Source organism: Thermobia domestica, chromosome 2 (assembly GCF_964235325.1).
Source record: "Thermobia domestica chromosome 2, izTheDome1.hap1.1, whole genome shotgun sequence".
In the NCBI taxonomy this organism is placed as follows: Eukaryota; Metazoa; Arthropoda; class Insecta; order Zygentoma; family Lepismatidae; genus Thermobia; species Thermobia domestica.
Window position 1 is genome coordinate 308285008 of NC_137455.1, and position 21228 is coordinate 308306235.

At 35.3% G+C, this 21228-nt stretch overlaps 1 protein-coding gene across 1 annotated transcript in view; it reads left to right on the top strand.

Annotated features, from left to right (window-relative positions):
- Positions 1-3354: 3354 nt before the first annotated feature.
- Positions 3355-21228, top strand: part of LOC145678601 (alkylglycerol monooxygenase-like) — a 115961-nt gene continuing 98087 nt past the window's right edge. The window contains exon 1 of the mRNA XM_081748942.1: positions 3355-3850. Coding sequence (XP_081605068.1) covers positions 3743-3850 — 108 coding nt within the window. The 5' untranslated portion in view covers positions 3355-3742. The remainder of the gene's footprint in view (positions 3851-21228) is intronic.

The following is a 21228-nucleotide window of genomic DNA, read 5'->3' on the forward strand; positions in this document are numbered from 1 at the left end:
ATCTCTCGGTTCGGTTTTATATCATTTTTTTCTTTTTCTTGTTAGTTTATTTGGAAATAACTGCCACAAGGACAAGAACAGATACCAGCTTCGGTAAAAATGACACTGGTTTCAGCAAAACCTCGAAACTCTTTTGCAGAAATCTATTTCGGTGAAAACTGAAACCGGTTTCGGTGAAAACTGAAACCCGTTTCGGTGAAAAAACCAATTCGGTTTTGGAGAAAACTGGTATGTGGGCAGGGCAAGATTAATGCATCTGAAGGCCCGGGGCTAGAAAAAAATATGTGGCTACGGCTGACTTGCCCTAATACACTTCTGTAAAAGTACAGTAGGAAAATTAAGGGAATACACGTAGTTCTACGATATCAATCATGCCATGCATTAGATGATGCTATACCTAATGGAACTTTCCACATGCATAAAAAAAATACACAAAGTTACCCTATTATATAAATGTAATAAATAAAAAAATGAGTACCTCAAAAATTTCTTATAAATAGATGGAACTTGTTGATATAAAAAGTACATAACGTATTGTTCATCTATGCAGTGACTTAATTTTTCTGCTGGATTGGGACTGGATATTCTGTAATTACAGGAGACCAACGGCGCCGACTTTCCAAAATTTATGTGGATGCATATCAATGGCGAGACGTGTTAGCCTACATGTTTTCAGGGAAGTCTTGTTATTTGATTGATTTATTTTTAGTTAAAATATTTTATGAACACTGTCATAAAGGGATGTGCTGTGATAAAGTAAAATATTCTGGTACTCTTAGGATAAGTTTGAGCTGCTTTATGGCTAAGCGGTTAGCGTACGCGCCTTTGGCGTGGGAGACCGGGTTCGATTCCCGGCGGAAGCTCGTGTGGTTCGGATTCCACGTTAATCAGTAGGTCCACGATTCATATAGACTCGTTGCTGAACGGGACGTTAACTCAAAATAACCTCACCTCACTATTATAACAAATTGGGACTGCTCAGTCGGTAACACGGCTGACTTAAACCAAGAGAAACGGGTTCAAACCCGAGTCCAAATTTAAAATATTGTGGGTGTGGTGCACCCACAAGATTATTTGTGTTAGTGCTGGAGCCCCGGAGCATCCACGTAGTCGGCGCGCTTACAGGAGACTGCAAAACACTTCTATTCAGCGAGAAATATGAGTCACGATTCTCATGCACAATATTCGATCTTCTTTTCTAAAACTGATTTTTGTTAATTTATTAAGACGGTGGATGTAAGAAACGAAGAATTTCTTTCAAATTTTTGGTCATATTTTACCTTATGATGATGATTGTGTCTTGTATGATTCGTTTTAGACAGCCTGTTCAGATTTCGATCAGAGTGAAGGCCCAGGTTTATAGCTCCTCTAAGCCCCTCTCAGCCCTGTATGTCGGTTTCTCGGTTTTTCTAGAAACGGATTTCTGTTCTTTTACAAAAATCGGCTTTGCCCATCCCTAATATAAACTAAAGTAGTGATTAAAATTCCACTTTAAACAGAAAGTCCCGCTCATATAACCTCAGTACTCAAAATAGACGTGAAATTCAAACGCAGAAGTATTAATCAATTTGAGATTTTATATATTTACTTGATAAATATTCCTAGATGTTACGTTAATCTAATATGTAGTTCTTATTCTCATTAATTTTACACTCAAAGCAGAGGGAAGTAGAAACACGGACTACAATCTATCCTTGAACTATATTCTGTGCTACTTTTTCAAGGAAGTGTACTAAGTACACACGAATCAGGTTCAGTCGGTCAAAGTGAACAAAAGTTTCCCGGTGTTTCGCCCTAACGGCTCCACGCACCTACTATATATTTTTTTTTTTTTTTTTTTTTTTTATCTGTATCATAGCAGCCAAGTTTGTAAAGTTGTTGACATAAGAATTAGAAGTAAAGTCAGCAGCAAATATTCTTTATTTGCACTGATAATTTTATTGTACAATACCAAGAATTCGGTGAAAGGATGTTATACAACGTGGAGTAAGCGACTACTATATGGATAATAAGATCAAAACGTTTGAGATACATGTATGTAAGTGGGACAATCATTTACATTGGCAGCACGTGCAAAATGTATAGAATCCTATGCGGTAACAATGTTGTTTCGCAGAGGACTAAGGCCACGCCCCCGTAACTGTTATCTAGAACGCCTGATATTTCATTGTTATCATCATCATCATAATTATTGGTAAATCAATTGCCGCAAACTAAGAAGTTCCCATAGACCCCCTCGGTCTTCAGTAAATCTCTTCGTCTTCACGTTAGATTTTTCTGTTTTAATATGGTCCATCAACTCCAGCTTCTTACGCCTCCCCTCTTTTATCTGACAACATACCTTCTATCATGTCCTTCATGATAGAGTTCGTTTCTCAGCCAATGTCCCAATCTATTTCTCTTCCTATTTTTCAATTGCATTTAAGTTAGTTCTTTCTCCCCTACTGTGACAATAACTTTCTCAATCGCGTTCCATTTGACCTAGGTAATATTTTCCATTCTTCTCCACACCAACATTTCGAATGCCACCAGTCTTTTCTTGACTGGTGGCCCCGAGAAATGCACTCGTTAAGGCTTTCGCTTTTGGTGCGAGCGGTCCCAGGTTCGATTCCCGCTGGGACACTCGGTAAAAAATTTTTGGCCAGTCATCGTGAGTGAGGTTTTCCTGGGTTTTTCTCATTCACACCAGGTAAATGCCAAGATGGTTCCTCATATATAAGTCCAGGCCACTTCCTCAATCCTTTGTTCCTTTCCTTTCCTCGGATAGTGTGATCGCCGAGGGATGTTATCCCTCATACGTGACATGCTAACGTAGCCATAATGTCGAAAGCTTAGAAATCTAATTCCTAATACTAATCTCTTCTTCACTGCTAAGCCGGTAACAAATATCTGCTCCATACGTTCTGGAAACACTGAAGATTCGGACAGCTTCAAACTTTCTCCGGTCATCCTTAAATGGTTTGACTGCCTGGTGGGAAGTTAGTGGGGAAAAAACACTTAGGTAAACCAAAAAGAAAATGGAAAGCTAAATTCTGGTATGATTTATAGATGACAATAAAATTGAGTTTGCTTAACAGAGGATGGTGTTTCCTGACAGGATTTTATTTCTGCGGCAATGAACACTCGGATTTTCTAACCCTTAAAATTTCAGTTACATTGTCTAACATTTCATGTTTAGTTTGTGCTTCTTTCTATATTGTACTTTTTAACTTTTTTTTTTTTTTTTTGAATGAACTATGTGACACTTTTCAAGGCTACTCATAATAATCTAATCTCTAAACGAAAGTTCCTTACGCATGTGCATACTAAACGTTGACTTCTGTTTATGATCATGTGTTTTGAACCTCACTTGGCAGCAAACAGCAGAACTTTATTGACAAGACGAATCGGCTGGCCAAAATTAACATGTGAAAACTGGTGTTTCTTTAAAAAAAAAATAAAAAAAAAAAGTGTAAAAATATTCTGCTTCAAGGCAGTGTCGTGTTTACTAAGAGAGAAGAACGCGTGAGTGCTGCACTCGTATATGTTTTGATGTGAGATGTGACAAAAAGGGGCGGAGCCTTCGTGTAAGGACGCTCAGAGTAATGTTATACAAGATAGCAAAGCGGCTTCACGGGAGTTCTATGTACGCAGCAGTAGCTATATTTTGGTGGTTCGAGAGAAGATGGTTTTTCGAAGTGACAACGTTCCACTTCATTAGTGCTCTTTCCTTTAAAGCTTGTTAAGTGTTAAGTGAAGAACTATGGGTATCGCAGAAGTGTTGAAAGGATTTGCAAGAACATTCTATATCATTGATCCCAAGGAGACATCATTTGAACACCATGATCATCTTCCTAACTTTTTCCACCAGGTAAATGTTTGCTCTCCGTTCACCTACTGAGATAATACCTCAACAGGTCATTCAGGGAAGTTCTGTTTATTACATCGTGAAACATGTATTCTCTGAAGAATATAATTGTTTTAATATTAGAAACGTATTTATTTAATTGATTTTTTTAATTTTCTATTTGGCTTTTTCATTTTTTAAAACTTTCAAAGTTAATGGATAACTAAAGAAGACATGTTCTCAGTATGACGGCTTTACTACTGAGTACTAGATCCTGGAATTAAGGGGATAGCCTACTAAAAATGATTTTAAAAAGCTAACCATTTTTCTTTTGCTCATTATTCGTAAGCGGAAACATATAATGAAATGTAACTTACCATAATAATAGATAATAGATAATGTTATTCTACACACGAAGCCCATGGTCCAGTGGCTCAGTGGTGCCGGTGAGTGTAGCCGAGCGGTCTGAGGCGTTAGGCTGATGATCGTGAGGTGAAGTTCATTGGGAGTTCGAGTCCCCCTGTAGTAGCAAGGGTGCAATTTTAACTGTCCTCGATGTTTGTGTGTTCGTGTCCCTGTTGAGTCCAGTAGTTCTGAGAAGTGGTTAAAATAGAAAAAAAATAGTCAGGAAGTTTTTTTTTTTTTAAAAAAAGTGATAGAGCGTTCACCTGTGGCGCATGGGGTCCCGGGTTCAAACCCTGTTCCCGCCAAGTGAACTTTGTGGTGGATAAACACCGTGTGCGTGGGTTTCCTCAGGGTTCTCCCGTTTCCTTCCACTTTCTTCATTTCATTCATTTCTCATAATTACCGTCTCCTTTAGCCTAACCGGCATAACCGTGGGACATAAAACTCAAAGATTTCATTTTCATTTTTCTACACACGAAATACGAATCAAAAGAATTTTCATTGTTGGCATCCATTGAAGTTACAGTATAACAAGAATTTGAATTAACAAAAAATCTAGGTTAAAACAGTAGCTAGAAAAATAAACTCAACGGTAATTGATGACTTATCATGTTGTCTTGGTTCCTTGTTAAGTATCTTTTAAATAATATTTCTACTTATTTTGTAATAAAATACAACTATTATTTAAAAAGTGGTTCCTTGTTAACTAATTTTTAAATAATATTTGTATTTATTTTGTAATAAAATACAAATATTATTTAAAAAGTAGTTTACAAGAAACCAAGACAGCATGATAAGTTATCAATTACCGTTTAGTTCATTTTTCTAGCTACTGCCTTAATCTAGATTTTTGGGTATATTCACATTTTGGTCTCACTGTAATTTCTATGGATGGTAACACTGAAAATTGTTTTGATTCGTGTTTTCGAGTGTAGAATAACATTATCTATTTGTATGGTAAGTTACATTTCATTATTTTTTTTTTTTCGCTTACGAAGAACGGGCAAAAGAAAAATGGTTAGCTTTTCTTTTATCATTTTTAGTAGTCTGTGTCCTTAAAACGTGTAAAATGGACTCATATGAAATCTCCAGTTTTACGTCTACGATTATGCCTTTTTAGGCTAAGGGAGAGAGATGATTAATGAGAGGGAATATAATAATAATTTATGGCATGGGAATGTAGTAGCAAATGGTAAAACTCCGACAAAACACACGGACACGATGTTGTCCACCACAAATTCACGTGGTCGGGGATCGAACGAGGGATATCTCACATCAAATGCGAGAGTTCTACAACTGAGCCACCTGCCCCGTTAAAACATGCAATATCAGTGTTTCTGCTAGTTATGATCAAGGTCCCAACTTTAACCCCCGTGGCGCACATACTTTCTATACGGAGTAGTCCTAGAATCATTAGCCAATTAGAGCAATAATAGAATTATTGCCCTCGCAACTCCCTTACAGCCTGTGATGAATTGCATAACGATATGAATTTTAAGTTTTATTTAGCTAATTAGAGATGTATTACCGATATAAACAAACTATTTCGTAATAGTTAGTGAAAACTTGTAAACATAAAACTTACATAAGTTCACAAGTGAAGTAGTGGCTGAGCAAACAAAAGAAGGATAGTGAACTACAAGCATGTCGCAATTTTGTTTTAATTGTCCGTGGATAAAAATTGTATTTTATGCCTTACACTGTCAAAATTCAGAAGTTTACAGGTACATTATTTAAGACTTTTCCATTTCGCTTCTGGCGGTGTTTTATAATCTTACTGCATCTTGTCATCTATTTTAGTAAGTTTCTCGTGTCAAAATCCCCCCTGGAAGCTAAGTAATCTGCTTTAAATTGAGATAACTGCTTACTTTATCTGCACTAATTTTTGTTTCTAAACCATGTCCTTAAACCATAAGCATGAAAGAGAAGATTTAGCGTTGTTTCGATTCTAGTATTGCATCTTGCGGGAGAGATCTGAAATTGATGGTTGGTTGTTTGAAGTTTGTGGACCATTTTTAGCAACAGAGTTAAACGAGGCAAGACTTACTGGTAAAACGATCTGACCCATTACTCGGGTTTGTACTCAAGACAATATCGAGAATTGAACTGGGAACCATGTGTATAGAAATCATACACAATAGCCACTTGTCTACAATAAAGCATGTCGTGAAATTGAAAATCCGCCTTTTAGTTTGGAAGTTACTTCACGTGAGACGAACCGCACTAATTTCAAGAAAATTGGAAATATTGACGTTGGAAGTTTATGTGTTGTCCATGTGTGGGAGTCTGTCTTTTTTTTTTTTTTTTTTTTTTTTTTAAGTTTATGGACAACACTGCAATGTGAATAGTCGCGCGTAGCTGCAAGCTCATCTCCAAAGTAGAATTCAATACATTTCTTAAATAGTATCTCTGTGAAAATCTCCAAAAAAAAAAAAAAAAAAAAAAAAAAAATGCTAATTTCCAAAAGAAAAATTATTAAAAAAACATACATCCTCCCTCATTTTCTAGTAATATGAAATGCATATTATTATTATTATTATTATTATTATTATTATTATTATTATTATTATTATTATTATTATTATTATTAACTATCAGAATGCCCGTTCTTCGCATGGGGAGAATATGTCTGATTTTGGACATAAAGGGGTAAATTTGGATTTAAACGGCATCGGAAGTGTCACTCTTCATCTCAGCGACTCCAAAAATTGTGGATTCGATACTAACATCGATCATTTTTGATCATTGTTAAATATCTCCTTCCTCTCCTCCCCTAAGCTGCATCGTCAAAGTGAAATGATAAAAAAAAAAAAAAAAAAAAAAACAGGCACGAACCTCGTCTATGTGGCAAATTTGATCGAAATCAGTGTCGTGGTTCAAGAGTTATTAAGTATTCTTTATATATCCCTTTCCCTCCGCGACGTTGTACCGTCAAAGTGGAATAATAAAAAAACTACCAGGCCCGAAGTTCATCTATGTTGAAAATTTGATCGAGATCGGTCGAGTGGTTCAGACGGTGCGAAGTCACAAACATAATGACTTATTTTTTGAGGGACGCCATAAAGGGAGGCATGATAGAGCATTTGGGAAATAGTTCGGTAGCAATTCCTGTTGCTGTCACTATTTTTTTAAATAGTTTTTATTGGAAATAGACATGTTTACCTTGCAATTAATTTTTATTTAAAATAGTTACTAAAGAGTGTTGAAAATGGAAAATTGTGAATAAATTTTATATATCGTCTAGCGCCATTATGCAGTGCACCCGTGTAGCGAAATAGTGCTATCTGGCATAGTAATTTATTTTTAGCTGTTAGGCGGTCTTCACATAACTTGTTCATCGTCGGTTCCAGCCTTTCCTCGGGCGTGAATGCTTCTTTAAATGTCAAACGAAAGAATAAATACTTTAAGTAAAACATTAAAAAATATGTATATATATATATATTGGTAGGAAGCTCCAAACTAGAGCCAAAAAATTAATTACATACAAAGAAGATGGGTTGATTATGTATCTTTTTGTTGAATACACGTGACCTCGACGGCCTTAGCCGTTCGTGAACTGTAAGGACAGAGAGCTCAATTTTCTTTAGTTGTATATTACAGCATTAAACAGTGCCAGATTTATGGAAAATCCAGATTTATGAGTAACTACTCCGATACTTTTAGCGAAAATCAACCATTGGCGCTGTTTCGGGAAGTTTCCCAAGTAACGGAAATTCCAGTCATCTCATTAACAACAGAGACCAGCATTAAACACATGTATCGCTACAAAAAATAAGATATTTTCCCCTATGTGGTGTACGAATATCAGGTAGAGCCCAATGGAACCTCAGCATCCTTTACTGTGGTCTTTGTTCATGTTATTACATAGTTCATAGAAGATATAAATTTCCAACGCTATTTACCTAGTTTGTGATTGGTTTCAAATTCTGTAGTCACAGCTAGAGTTGAAGTCTACGTATAATTACTATTCAGCTCTATACTGTGTATACGTGTAGAATGGAATAAGACCAGTTTTCAAAAATAAATAACGAATCATGTTATACACTAGAGTTATTAATGAAATATTTATTTACGTCAACACTAGCTCGAGGAGCCATTATATTATTTCCAGTAATGGATAAAATAAATGAAAAATTTTTGAAAGTTTATATACAAACTTTTGCCTTCCGGCGCGAGAAACCAGTTCGATTTCAACGAAGTATCAAAAGCATCCACTCGTTCATCTCAAAATAGGTCTAAACCCCCAATGCAGCACTTGAAGAGACTATGATCCACCTGCATTCGCCCAGAGGATGGATTTTCCAAAATTTGTTCAAGTGAATAACATGATCGTATTCTCGTTTATGATAAAGACAAGTCTTTTAACTTTATGCCCAACGGTTCGAAACCAACGTGCAATTTCCCTTCCTTTCTCTACCACTTAAGGATGGAATTTCCAGCTTTAGTGTGGGAATGCGGTTACTCAGTGGTTGAACACTCAGCTATGATGCAAAGGACCCCTGGTTCGATCTCATTCCACGTAATTTTGTGATAGATAACAGCGTTTCTCTGTGGGATTTCTCGCTTCTCCCTGTACACTAATTCCATCATTAAAAAAAAATCGCTCACCTTCACTAATGATCCATGTTCCTTAGCTTAAAGAACATAATCGTGGATTGTCAAACGAGACATTTCATTTCATTTTTACATGCTCTTCTTTCATTTACAATGGTTGAACCGTATCCCGCTTCAACCGCGTACTAAAATATTGCAACCTTTTTTAAAGTAATTTCCCGATATTATTCAATGACGAAACTCGGGTGATAATACAATATTCCATTGTTACTTTTTTTTTTAGAAGTTCTTAATATTGCTCTCTGGTAACTATATATCCTATTGTTATGCAACCAAAATGCACTAGAGTTGTCATGTACAGTATAACATCGAGGGGATCTTTGTAAATAACGTTTCAGATTATGAAAGTACGATAGACTTCAAGAACTGATTGAATGTGGAAACATCTTACAGCAAAAGGTGAAAAATAGTAAGTGTAAAAAACTACGATTAATGCTTTTGTAAAATACACAAAATGGAGATTTTTTTAAAAGGGTAAAATAAAGAAGTGGGTGTAAAACTATAAAAGCACTGGGTGCGAATAATTATAATGGAGTGTAGAGAACCATTTAGACCGCCTATATCGCCATTTAAATCGAGAACGAAACGAGAAGTGAATTTCTAAATTCTAAATGAGGCGAGAAAATGTTTTACAAGTTTCGTGGGCAACAGTATTTCACCCAAGTTTTAGATCACAAACTGTTTCTTATTTGTTTGTTTGTTTGTTTTAATTTTACATGATTCATAGTACAGAAAAGATAAATTGAAAAAGTAATCGTAGGAATTTAATTAAGAACATTTACAAACGTTTAAAGTTATGCAGGTCATTACATAATATCTTCAATAATAAATGTGGTTTACATGTTGTTATACTTACACCCTTCGTAAACCATCTTACGACCTAGAAAGATTCCGATAACTTCTAAATGAAATTATCTAATAACTTCTAGAAAAGAATTAATGCATGAATTTTGTACCTAAATTTACAAAATGAAACAAGAAATATTTCGAGACTGGAAGACAAAAGCTTTTCTAGAATCGAGACGAGACGAGACTTGTACAAAATTTACGATACCAGATGAGAAAACCTTAAATTTCTTTCATCTTAATTAAAAAGAAAGAAGAGACGAGCAGTAGAATTTTAAGTCCTGCTTACCGAAAACCTCCCCAAGTCTGTGATTTCTGATTTCGTTGATTGCTTGATTTGAAGTGATTGTTTGTTCATCATCAGCGAGGCTATATTAAATGAGAACTATAGTTTAATCCAGCGGTTTCTATAACCATTATGTCGCACAGTCCCATAGGGTGCGTCACAAAGTTTTAGAATTTAAAAATCATTAAGAATTTAATAATTAGTTAGAATCAATGTTGAGACAGTGTGTGCCAGTAAACGCAGCGGCAGCAATAATCCTGTCCTTTATATTAATTTGTACTCTTACATTAGTATAAATTATAGGCCTACGTATTATTAATAAAAAAATCAAACGTGGTGCGATATGGTGGATGTTCAGTAAAATGTGTTGTTAATCAAAAAATGTTTGGAACCATTGGTTTAATCTAATGATTTATCGACCCTACATTTCTTGTTCAAGGGTCGATCCGCTCCTCCCAAACGATACTTTTGGATTCGTCAATATTAGGATCCTTTGTTAAGCCCTGCATCAGTATCTCACATAGTCCCAGTGCTGGACGGGACTTTAAACCCAAGCAACCCAAATTCTTCGTTTGGCAACTAGCCAACGTGCTGCTTTCTCTACATGTTCTAGGTTCTATTCTCGATAGGGTTACTTGCCTCGGGTAGAAACCCGAAGTAGTGGTTGTGATCCTTCTTTGAATAGTAGGTCTGTTCTTATACACTCTTGATTTTAAAATGGAGCGACAAAATCTTATTAACTACCCAAATCAACCAATCAACTGAACTTCTACGAGTTTAGAATGTATTAAATATCTCAAAGAGAAGTGCAATTAATTGTCACCACGAATCTAAATTCTTATATAACATCTAATTTTTGATGAATGTTTCCAAACACAAGTTTTATGTTTCACATGTTTTCATTCTTAAACAACCCATATTTTTAGGCGTGATAATTCACTTCGTATGTACAGTTAAAAATGCAATGAAAATGCATAACCCATATGAAGAAGCAAAAACTATATATTACACGATGTTAAACATAATTTAGTGCAAAATTACTCTACTTAAAACACAAACTGATGAATAATATTCTTCAGGTGCCTTTAGTTTTATGCGTGACATAAATTATTTGGTATATCATTGCTCAGGATTCACAACTTTAGGTTTCTGGTTAAAAAAAAAATAAACAGCACGCTAAACTAATTTGTTATGGACAAAAAAATAATATTATTCAGTGTTGTCAACATTATACTTGCTATTCAGATGTACGTATATAAATAGGGAACAAGTAGAGCAACTTTTCATGCGTATTTTTGAACTCTCACTCTTTCTGCTTTGAAGAATGTCGTATAAATTTGAAACAAGTACGTCATCGTTATCTGACCTTAACCACCTTTAGCTGTTTGTTGCTGTTTTAACTGTTTGTTTATCTCTTAAATCATACACGATATTGACTTTGCCAATTTGTAATTCACTTTTATAAGCCAACACTTCAGTTTACATACGAAACAAAAACAAAAAGGATATTTTTAATAACTGTCTAAAGTTGGGAATTTTTAAGTGTATCTTTCGAAAGATACTCAGAAAACTATGTAAAACGAATACTGCATACAAGGTGCATACAATGAATCCATCAAATCATGTTTTTTTATTGGTAAAAGTTGCCGGGCGGTAATATCAAATGGTTATAAACCGTAACCTAAAGATAGTTCTCTAAAGCATTTCTGTATATATCTAGTTAATAGACGCCCTCTTTATCCTGATATATCCTGTTTTTAGTCCCTAAAATGTTGTCCGGATATACTCTTTAGAATATGGGCAAATGTCTTTCTTTCTTGGGATTTACAGAAGACTGTTTCAATTTCAAGAGTTGTTAATCTTATTTAACTAACTAACTCTATGGCCTATGGAACCCGGAGGTTTAATGCCGCGGTCACAAAAGCTCTCCACTGACTTCTATCCTTAGCTAATTGGATCCAGTTTCTATTTTGTATTCCTATCTCTGCGAGATCCATCTTAATATTGTCCTCCCATCTGCGCCTAGGTCTTCCTAATGGTCGTTTTCCGATGGGTCTTCCAGTCAAGACTTTAAAAGCGTTTCTACTTTCTTCCATTCTAGCTACATGACCCGCCCACCTAAGCCTCCTAGACTTGAGGACCCTAACAATATTAGGTAAACCGTATAAATTATGTAGTTCCTCGTTATGAAGTTTCCACCATTCCCGTTCCTCTCAGGTCCGAATATTCTTCTCAGGAACTTTAAGTCTATGATCTTCCCTCAGAGTAAGCGACCATGTTTCGCAACCATACAGAACAACAGGCATTATTATCGTTTTATATATTTTAAGGTTCAAATTCCTCGACAGAACTCGCGACGACAACAGATTTTGAACCGAATAATAACACGAATTCCCTGCTTTTAGTCGACATTTAATTTCTTCGTGAATATGATTTTCGTCTGTTAATATCGCTCCTAAATATTTGAAAGTATCCACTTTATCAAAAGTATTATTTAATATTTTAACGCACCCACAATTTGCCATATTACGGTCCCGACGCACTTCCATGTATTTAGTTTTCTCTGCATTTACTTCTAAACCCATGTCCCTGTAAGCGTTTAATAAGATCTCTGCATTTCTTTCTATTGTTCTTCTATCATCCCCTATTAAATTTACATCATCAGCATATGCCATAACCTGGTGAATACCGTTCAACTCTAGGCCCTGGTTGCTATCTTTGATTTTCCTTATAGCATATTCCAGCACAAAGTTAAATAATAATGGCGACAACGCATCTCCTTGTTTCAGGCCATTTTCGACGTGAATGCTTTTCGACAAAATTTTCCTACCCGGACTTTACTTTGGGATTCATTTAAACATATCTTAATTAATCTAATTAGCTTTCTCGGTATTCCAAGTTCTGTAAGAACGTTTTATAATGTTTCTCTCCTAACCGAATCGTACGCCTCTCAAAAATCAATAAATAATTAATGTACCGGGATATTGTATTCTCATTTTTTTTCGAGTACTTGGCGAATGGTTAATATTTGGTCGATAGTTGATCGATTTCGTCTAAATCCGCACTGATAATCTCCAATAATTTCATCTACCTATGGGGTCAATCTTCCTAATAGAATATTTGAAAGGAGTTTGTAGGATGTTGACAGAAGAGAAATGCCTCGATAATTATAACAGTCAGTTTTGTCGCCTTTCTTGTGAATTGGAACAATGATTGATTTTTTTCACTCTTGCGGCAATTCTTCCTTTTTCCATATAAGGAGAATGAGTTTGTGTATCTTGTTCCACAATTTTTCGCCTCCAGCTAAAATTAACTCAGCCGGAATTTCATCTACACCCGGAGATTTGTGTTTCTTTAATTTCTTTATAGCGGTTTCTATTTCTATTCGGTTGGGTTCTGGAATATACGGTTCCGCGGTGTGTATCTCCTTTTCTCCACGCACATTAGTTTTTGGCTGCGTGTTCAGCAAATCGAGAAAGAAATCTTTCCATCTATTTAAGAGGTTATCCGTATCAGTAAGAACTGTTCCATCAGCTTTCTTTAATATATAAGCACGAGGTTGATAGCCTTTCTTAAATCCCCTTATACATGTCCTCAATATTTTTATTTTTACTATTATCTTCGAGTTCCTTAATTTTAGCTTTCAAAAAATCGCGTTTCTTTGTTCTAAAAGTTTTGGAAGTTTCCCGCCTGATATCTGCGAAATTTTGTGTAGTTATTTCATTCGGATTTTGTAGCCAGCGTAATTTTGCCTGTTTTCTCTTCTCTGCTAGCTTAAGGCATTCCTGGTCGAACCATGGTTTGTTCCTACGTATTTCCGCGTGTCTTAATTTTTCTATTGCTGAACTTTTAATGCTATCTCTAATTTCAATCCAAGTATCCTCAACTCTAGTGCACTTCGAGTCTTCTAAAACCGAGAATCTATTCGAAACTTCAATATGATATTCCTCTCTTACCTGGCTCTCTTGTAATTTCTTTAAATTAAATGTCTCCGTTTCCGGACATTGAATATTACCTTTATTGAACGATAATCTCTCTCGTATTATCGCTACTACCAGGTAGTGATCAGTATCACGGGCAATCAGCCCCTCTAAACGACCGGACATCAATTATGCTTGATTGCCTTCTTCTATCTACTAAATTGTGATCAATTTAATTATGTGTTTTTCCGTCTGGTGATGTCCAAGTGTATTTATGAACGTCGCGATGTAGGAATTTTGTACTCTTCACGATTAGGTTTTTGAATGTTGCAAAGTTCACGAGTCTAACACCGTTGTCATTACTTTCCTTATGCAGACTTTCGTTCCCTATAATCGGTTTGAAAATATTCTCTCGTCCTACCTTCGCATTGAAATCCCCTAATAGAATTTTCATATCGTATCGCGGGAGTTGGTCAAATATCCGTTCCACTTCTTCGTAAAAACTATCTTTTATATCGTCACCCTTATCTTCAGTTGGAGCATGTACATTTAGAACAATAATATCACACCACCGTCCCTTAAGAGTAATAAAAGAAAGTCTGTCCGTTACAAATTCAACCCGTTTAATTGCTGGTAATATTCGTTTGTGAACGAAAAACCCTGTTCCTAACTGGTGATTTTTATTAACTTCCCCGTAAAAGAACATAAAATTTCCGGAATTCGCATATCCATTTCCTTTCCACCTAACTTCCTGAACTCCTACTAGGTCCATCCTGTATTTCTCGAACTCACTCGTTACGGATTTTAACGCGCCTGCCCTATAAAGACTTCTAATATTCCATGTTCCAAATCTCATGTCTTTATTAATAAATAATTTGCAAAAATGAACATTAGTAAATAATTGTAAATGTTACTATTGTTACAATTTTCAATTTCCAAAACACAACATACCGAGCTGTAAGAGCAAAGGAAAGGAACTTAATATTTCCGTAATCGATATTGTAAAACTTAGGTTCATTAAATTCTCGCTACATCATTAAGAAATTTGCTCATTCTTTTTCTGTAAATGATATATATATATATACAAGGGCGGATCCAAGGGGGGCTAAGAGGCCATAGCCCCCCCCCTTGATGCTCAGGTTTACACTGGATAAAATGGGCTTCAATTCTGCTTTACACTGGATAAAACGGCAAATTATGGTTTAGCCCCTCCCTTGATCATATCCTGGATCCGCCACTGTATATATATATATATATATATATATAGTTTAACGTCCCAGGTTAAACAAGACAGATGATTAATGGTAGTGAATAATTGTTAAATTAAATTGTTTGTGCTCTCTCACCGGGAATCGAACACGAGACCATGGACACCAAATACACACACGCTAGTCCTAGAGAGCGCGGGGAGGACTCTTTCTTAAAAACATGTCGCACGGTAACCCTACCTAAGAGAGCACAGTAATGTTTCATTCAATGAATAAATGAGTATAAGAGTTAATGGGAATGTCAGCAGCAATGCTAATTGCCGTCCCTCTGTGGCTCAGTAACGATGGTGTTGTAAGGTTTCTTGTGGACGGAACTATGTAAACGTTTTCTTCACGTACAGTAGACACTCTCTTAACTTACTCCCTTTAACCGCCCATCTTCTAAGAAATAAGTAATTTACGTTTATCAGTTACACCGATCTTAAATCACACTTTTTAAAGTAGAGTTTTATATTCTCGAGGCCAAATGTTTTTTTGTTTTTTTTTGTAAACATATTTATAGAATACAATACTGTACTTCACTCAGTATTGTAAGCTCAATCGTATTTTTTTTCAGTCTTTAGTTTTTCTTCCATCAATACACATACACACCGTAAATGAGTGTGTAGTTTGTGTAATAGTCTACCGTACTTTATTCAATATACTTTATTTCGTTCATCTGGAACACTTGAGGTCGAAACTTCTAATTTTGGAAACTTAAATTTATTGAATTATATTGCTGTAAACTTTTTAAATCATTATGGAGATACGATACAATATAGGGGCTATGAAGTAATGATTTTGGTTTTAGTCGACTTTCTCGATATCCGATCAGGGTCCCATTCCGTGATGGTCGGTCTATTGTCCTAAAATTTCCTAATATCTTACCAGCATCCCAACAATCTTTTGATCATTTATTTGCATTTTATGTTTTCAGGGCGTTAAACAGAGATTTTTTTTTTAATTTGCCAGATAAAGCTTGCAGAAGAAATAACTTGTATATTCATAAATTCAGTTTATTTGTCACAATAAGTAATGCCTGTTTTACTTGGGATAGTTACCTTTTTGTCCCTTGTAAAGCAATGGAAGGTATGACAAAATAGATAATTTAATCATTTAATTGACCTTATTAAAACTTTTACAGTTGTAAATCTTGGTAAAATAACAAACTATATTACGTTTGCTAATGCAGTTTATGCAACTTGTTGCAAATAGTGTAACAAACAAGGAAAACAGAAAAAAAAAACTTATATATTACACAATAGAAATATAAAGATCACTTGAATGAGTACAGTTTATCATAGGAGTCCAGCACGTGAATATTTGGCACAGTGGGTACCGTACTTACAAGTCAGTTGGTCTATGTTCGAATCTTCATGAAGAATGCTTTTTTTTTTTTCCGTGAAAGGAATAGCTATAAAATGCAATATTACAGTTTTAGATCTGGTTTCATCCTGTTATTTTTTGATCTTTTTTCTTTTCTTTTCTTTCTTTCTTTCTCTTTCTGTGATAATAATACAAGGCAAAAAGTAAGGGTGTTCTAAATTTTTCTTCCGTTAATAAAATATAGAAAACTAAAATATATCACACGTAATTGAAACGAACATAGTTAGTTTCTACCATTTGATTCAGCCAGTTTTTTTCTTTACGTCTGTCTATTTCATCATAACTCGTAAAAGTTATTAGATTTTAATGAAACTTGATATATGCTTTCCTTCAATCTTTCAAATTAATCTCATTGTTTGATGTTGCAAGAATCCATAAAGAATAAAGGAGTAAAAGGAGGGAAATCCACCCCACGTTGATAGTTTTGACATAGACAAAATCATTTTCTGGTAGGAACTACGTCAAAATTATTTGAGTTCGATAAAACATAGTGCATACTTTCTTTGAGGTATCCCAATCAACTCAGTTGCAGTTGAAACCAGACAAGGGGTGAGTTCTCCCAAATTTCAGATACACAGGGACACTGGCGCAAATCCCGGAGGAATGAGGGGGACATGTCCCGTCCAATCTTGAAACTGGAGGGGCTGCCCCGCAATAATCCGATTTGAAGTGAGTTTTTTTGGGAAAAAATGTGATGATTTTTGTCCGATTGCTACAAAAGAAAATGAGATGAAATTGATGCCCCCCCCCCCAGAATAAGCTTCAAATCTCCCCACCTCCCAATGTTCAAGACAACTCTGCTCCCTAATCCTCCACATGATTGTTTTTCAACTTCACAAATATTTTGAGCATCGCTTAACAGAAAAAAAAAAGTCTTACTTGTCCCTCCCCCAATGTTGAAGACGGATTTGCACCGCTGCACAGGGGATACGATGCCTCAGTAATACAGCGCTTACCTCTAGTGGGTGAGGCCCTTGCTTCGATCCCTGTCCAAGTAAGCTTGTGGTGGACAACATCGTATCCGTAGGCTTTCTCGGGGTACTCTCGTTTCCTCCCACTTTCTCATTCCATCAATTCTTCCATCACTCACTTGCCTTAATCATCGTCTCCCTTAGCCTAAAGAGCATAATCCTCGGATGTTAAACCGAAAGATTTCATTCTTTTCAGACATACTGCTTTTACGAGGAATTTCTTGTTTGTGTATTACCTTTAGAATAGAATAAAAAAGGATAAGTTGAACCTAATCAAATTTGTACTCGTATACATGCTTCGTACAATCAATATGTAAAACTATTTAATATCGGGTCAAACATTAAATTGTTCAGATAACTGCTAGCTTAATTGTGCTATGAAAAACTCAAACGTTAAAGAATATTTTGTAAAAGACATTAAAAGTAATAGGTCTATAGTAAAGGAATATCATAAATTTTTCCGGTATCAGACCGAACTATTTTCTGTTGTAACTTTCTTGGTGTATACATTATTCTTTTTGATACACAATAACAAAACAAAAAGAGAAATTGATAGGTTAGCAGATTTCTGGAAACAAAAATACAAAAATTTTTGATTTTACTGAAAATTGGTGAAATCATTTAATTAAAAGAAAACTGCCTACTACAGTAGGCTTATATCTATGCATAATAAGATTAGAACTCTACTGTCATAAAATTACTTCTGTAGTATCACGAAGGTTAAAGCATTAAGCAGAAGGTTAATTCGTTTATTTTATTTAATCATACAATACGCCCTTTCTTTTTCTTTCGTCGTTGAAAATTTAAATGATATTTGATTCATTACATGCTATATTTTGAAATTGTTTGAGCAGTGGATCATCTAGAGTAGCTAAGACATCAAGTGTATATTTGTGATTGGTTTTTGAACGTGAGGTTTCTTGACCGGGGACCAAAATAACGTATTTCCAGTTTTACTAATAAACCTTTCCTCCCCACTTACAATTTTCTGCATTGTTCGTAAACTCACCCCACAGGTCACTTATATTTCTCTTACACAAACCACAATCTGTTTCGTGATCTTTCAAACTGGAAAAAGTGCAAAATTTTCTTGGTGATAGTGTAATCTATGCAGTGCGAATTAATGTATTTTTTCCGAGTTAAAAAAGTGTGTTTTATCGCTTTTTACAATACACACGTAAACAAATCTTAAAATAAAGCTGTGAGTACAAAATGCATATGTCTGGCATCCCCAGAAATGGACTATTACTACTGGCTTTTACTGCTCTTATATTCTGGCAACAATGTAAAGTAGTGCAGAAAATCATTCTAATATTCCTCATAATAACCACTTCATCCAATAACACTACGTAAACACAACAGTTGCGACTTTACGAAACGTGCAGTAAATAATAATCAGATGCGTAGTGCATGCTACTATTCTTTATCTGTTTAAGATCTTCGTTACAAGAAAACTCCTAAACTCTTTTACATATGGTTGTTAGACTACGCCCTTTCAAACGGAAGTAGATGACCAAGTTTTTTTTTTTTTTTTAAACAAGACTAGCACACTCTAGTGAAGATTATGTGAGGTCAACAGTTTGTCATTGACCTCACATGCGCAGGCAATCAGGTGAGTTCCTTCTCTTACATAGATGAAGGTCGTGGCATTACATCACAGCTTCCTCATTTGTATAATGCTTAAAGGTCTATGAAGCCAGGAATGTAAGGTGACGTATGGGAGTATACGGCGTATAGCCACCTAAATTTTTATAATCCTGCGTATATTCATCTTACATTTGTAAAACAACCAGAGTATATGGGGTTGGGTATACATTTTAGTTCTGAAAATGGTCGAGAGTACACTCACCGTAAATTCTACACTATTGTATAAAGCAATCTGTATGATACAAGATAACAGTAGCGGCTCGTAGTCTGTACAAGCACCGGTTGCAATGTTGCAATATCAAAGGTATGTAGGTACGCGCAAGTGTTCCCCTCCCCCAGCATTCTTGAGTCCTATCCAAGAAATATTCAGGAAATATGAAGAGGAAAGTCTTTTAAGCTCTATTTGTATATTATTGATTAAATTATTTCTCGAATATTAATTTAATATATAAGCTATTTCCTTTTTTTCAAACAACCACTATCAATGTACGTTTATACACTATTTATATACAAAACCTCTACACTCATGTTATTGGACACGAGATAAATCGAATATATAGTATGTGCTGTAAGCCATGAATGATGGCGTTAATCCGAAAAGAAGAAAAAAAAAAGCAAGAAAATTGCATGCACGCAGTTAAACAAAATTATTTAATTATATATACTATGCATTATTTTAGAATGGAAGGTCTTTCTTCGATCTTTCGGGCTTCAAATTTTTCTATGACTTTATTGAAATCTGAAATGCTGCTCGCCTACTTTCTCGAAAATAGAAAGCATCGCTACCGCAAATATTTTCCGCTTTATTTTCTTTGGGGTCCAGAAACACCTCTCTCCTCCGACAATATGCATTTTGTTAGCATTTCTTTGTATAAATATACGGAACAAAAAGTCCATTTTCAGGAACCACGTATTTTTTTGTCTGTAAAGAAGCATGAAATCTAAGATGTTTTCCTTTGAAAATTAAAAAAAAAAAAAAAGTTTAACATTCCAGCAAATTAGGCGAAAGAAGACATGAGCACTGTTAAAAATAATTTCTTAAATTTGAGAAATCGCTTCCTATCTGTGCACCAAGACAATATTTTCTTAGAAATGAGATTTGGTAATTCTCATTCATTAGGAAAGTAACAGTATATTTTCTCGTTTTGCTTTATACAACCTCATCTACTTTTCTTCATTTCTCATTAATAAGAGTTTCAAATTCTTGTTTCTAAGAAAATATATTCTCGGTGCACAGATAAGAAAAGGTTTCTCAAGATTTAAGAAAGTATTTTTAACAGTGAGTATTGGAAGTGAATGATTTGATATTAATTTATGCTCTCCGCCGGAAATCGAACACGGAATCATGTGCACGAAGGACACAGAGCTAGGAATTAGACCCGTAGTAAGACATTTTCTTCTTGGAGACTTGATTGACCCCCCTTCCCCCCCCCCAGAATATGATTTTTTTAAAATAAATCTTATCCCAAGAATTTTCACCTTTGTATTATAAATGTTAAATAAAATCTATTGACTTCGAACGACCGCCCCCCAAACTTTCAGCCTGGATCCGTCCCTGCTACCACCAGATTTATATTTGTTCTTTGCGAGTTTATGTTTTGTGAATAACTTCTTTCTTCCACGCGTCTGTATCTTCCTCACCCTATCAACTGAGTCAAGCGCTGCTAAGCGGAGGAATTCGTAACTATTACAGAAGCTGACCAGTTGCGGAAAAAATGCAACCGTAAGGGACCAATACGGGAAGATAGGAGCATTGCAAGAATAAATCCACTTCCCCATGTTAAGAGATAGGAGCTCGCTGCCATATGCTCAATGTTACTGCTTCCAGTGGCAACGTTCGCTGCCACTGGAAAGGTAAATCTCTCTCTTTCTTTCCGTTTTTTAATTGACTTTTTTCAGAAATGCATCAATACTGTTTTGCGCTCAAGAGCAAAGGTTTATTTTTTACTGATACACTACTTTAACACTTAAAAATATTTTTAGTATTTAAAAAAATATCCGGTTGCACAACCATGCAACATATAGTAACAGCCGCCACTGCAAGATAATAACAATCATAAAGGCATACGTATGTTTATAA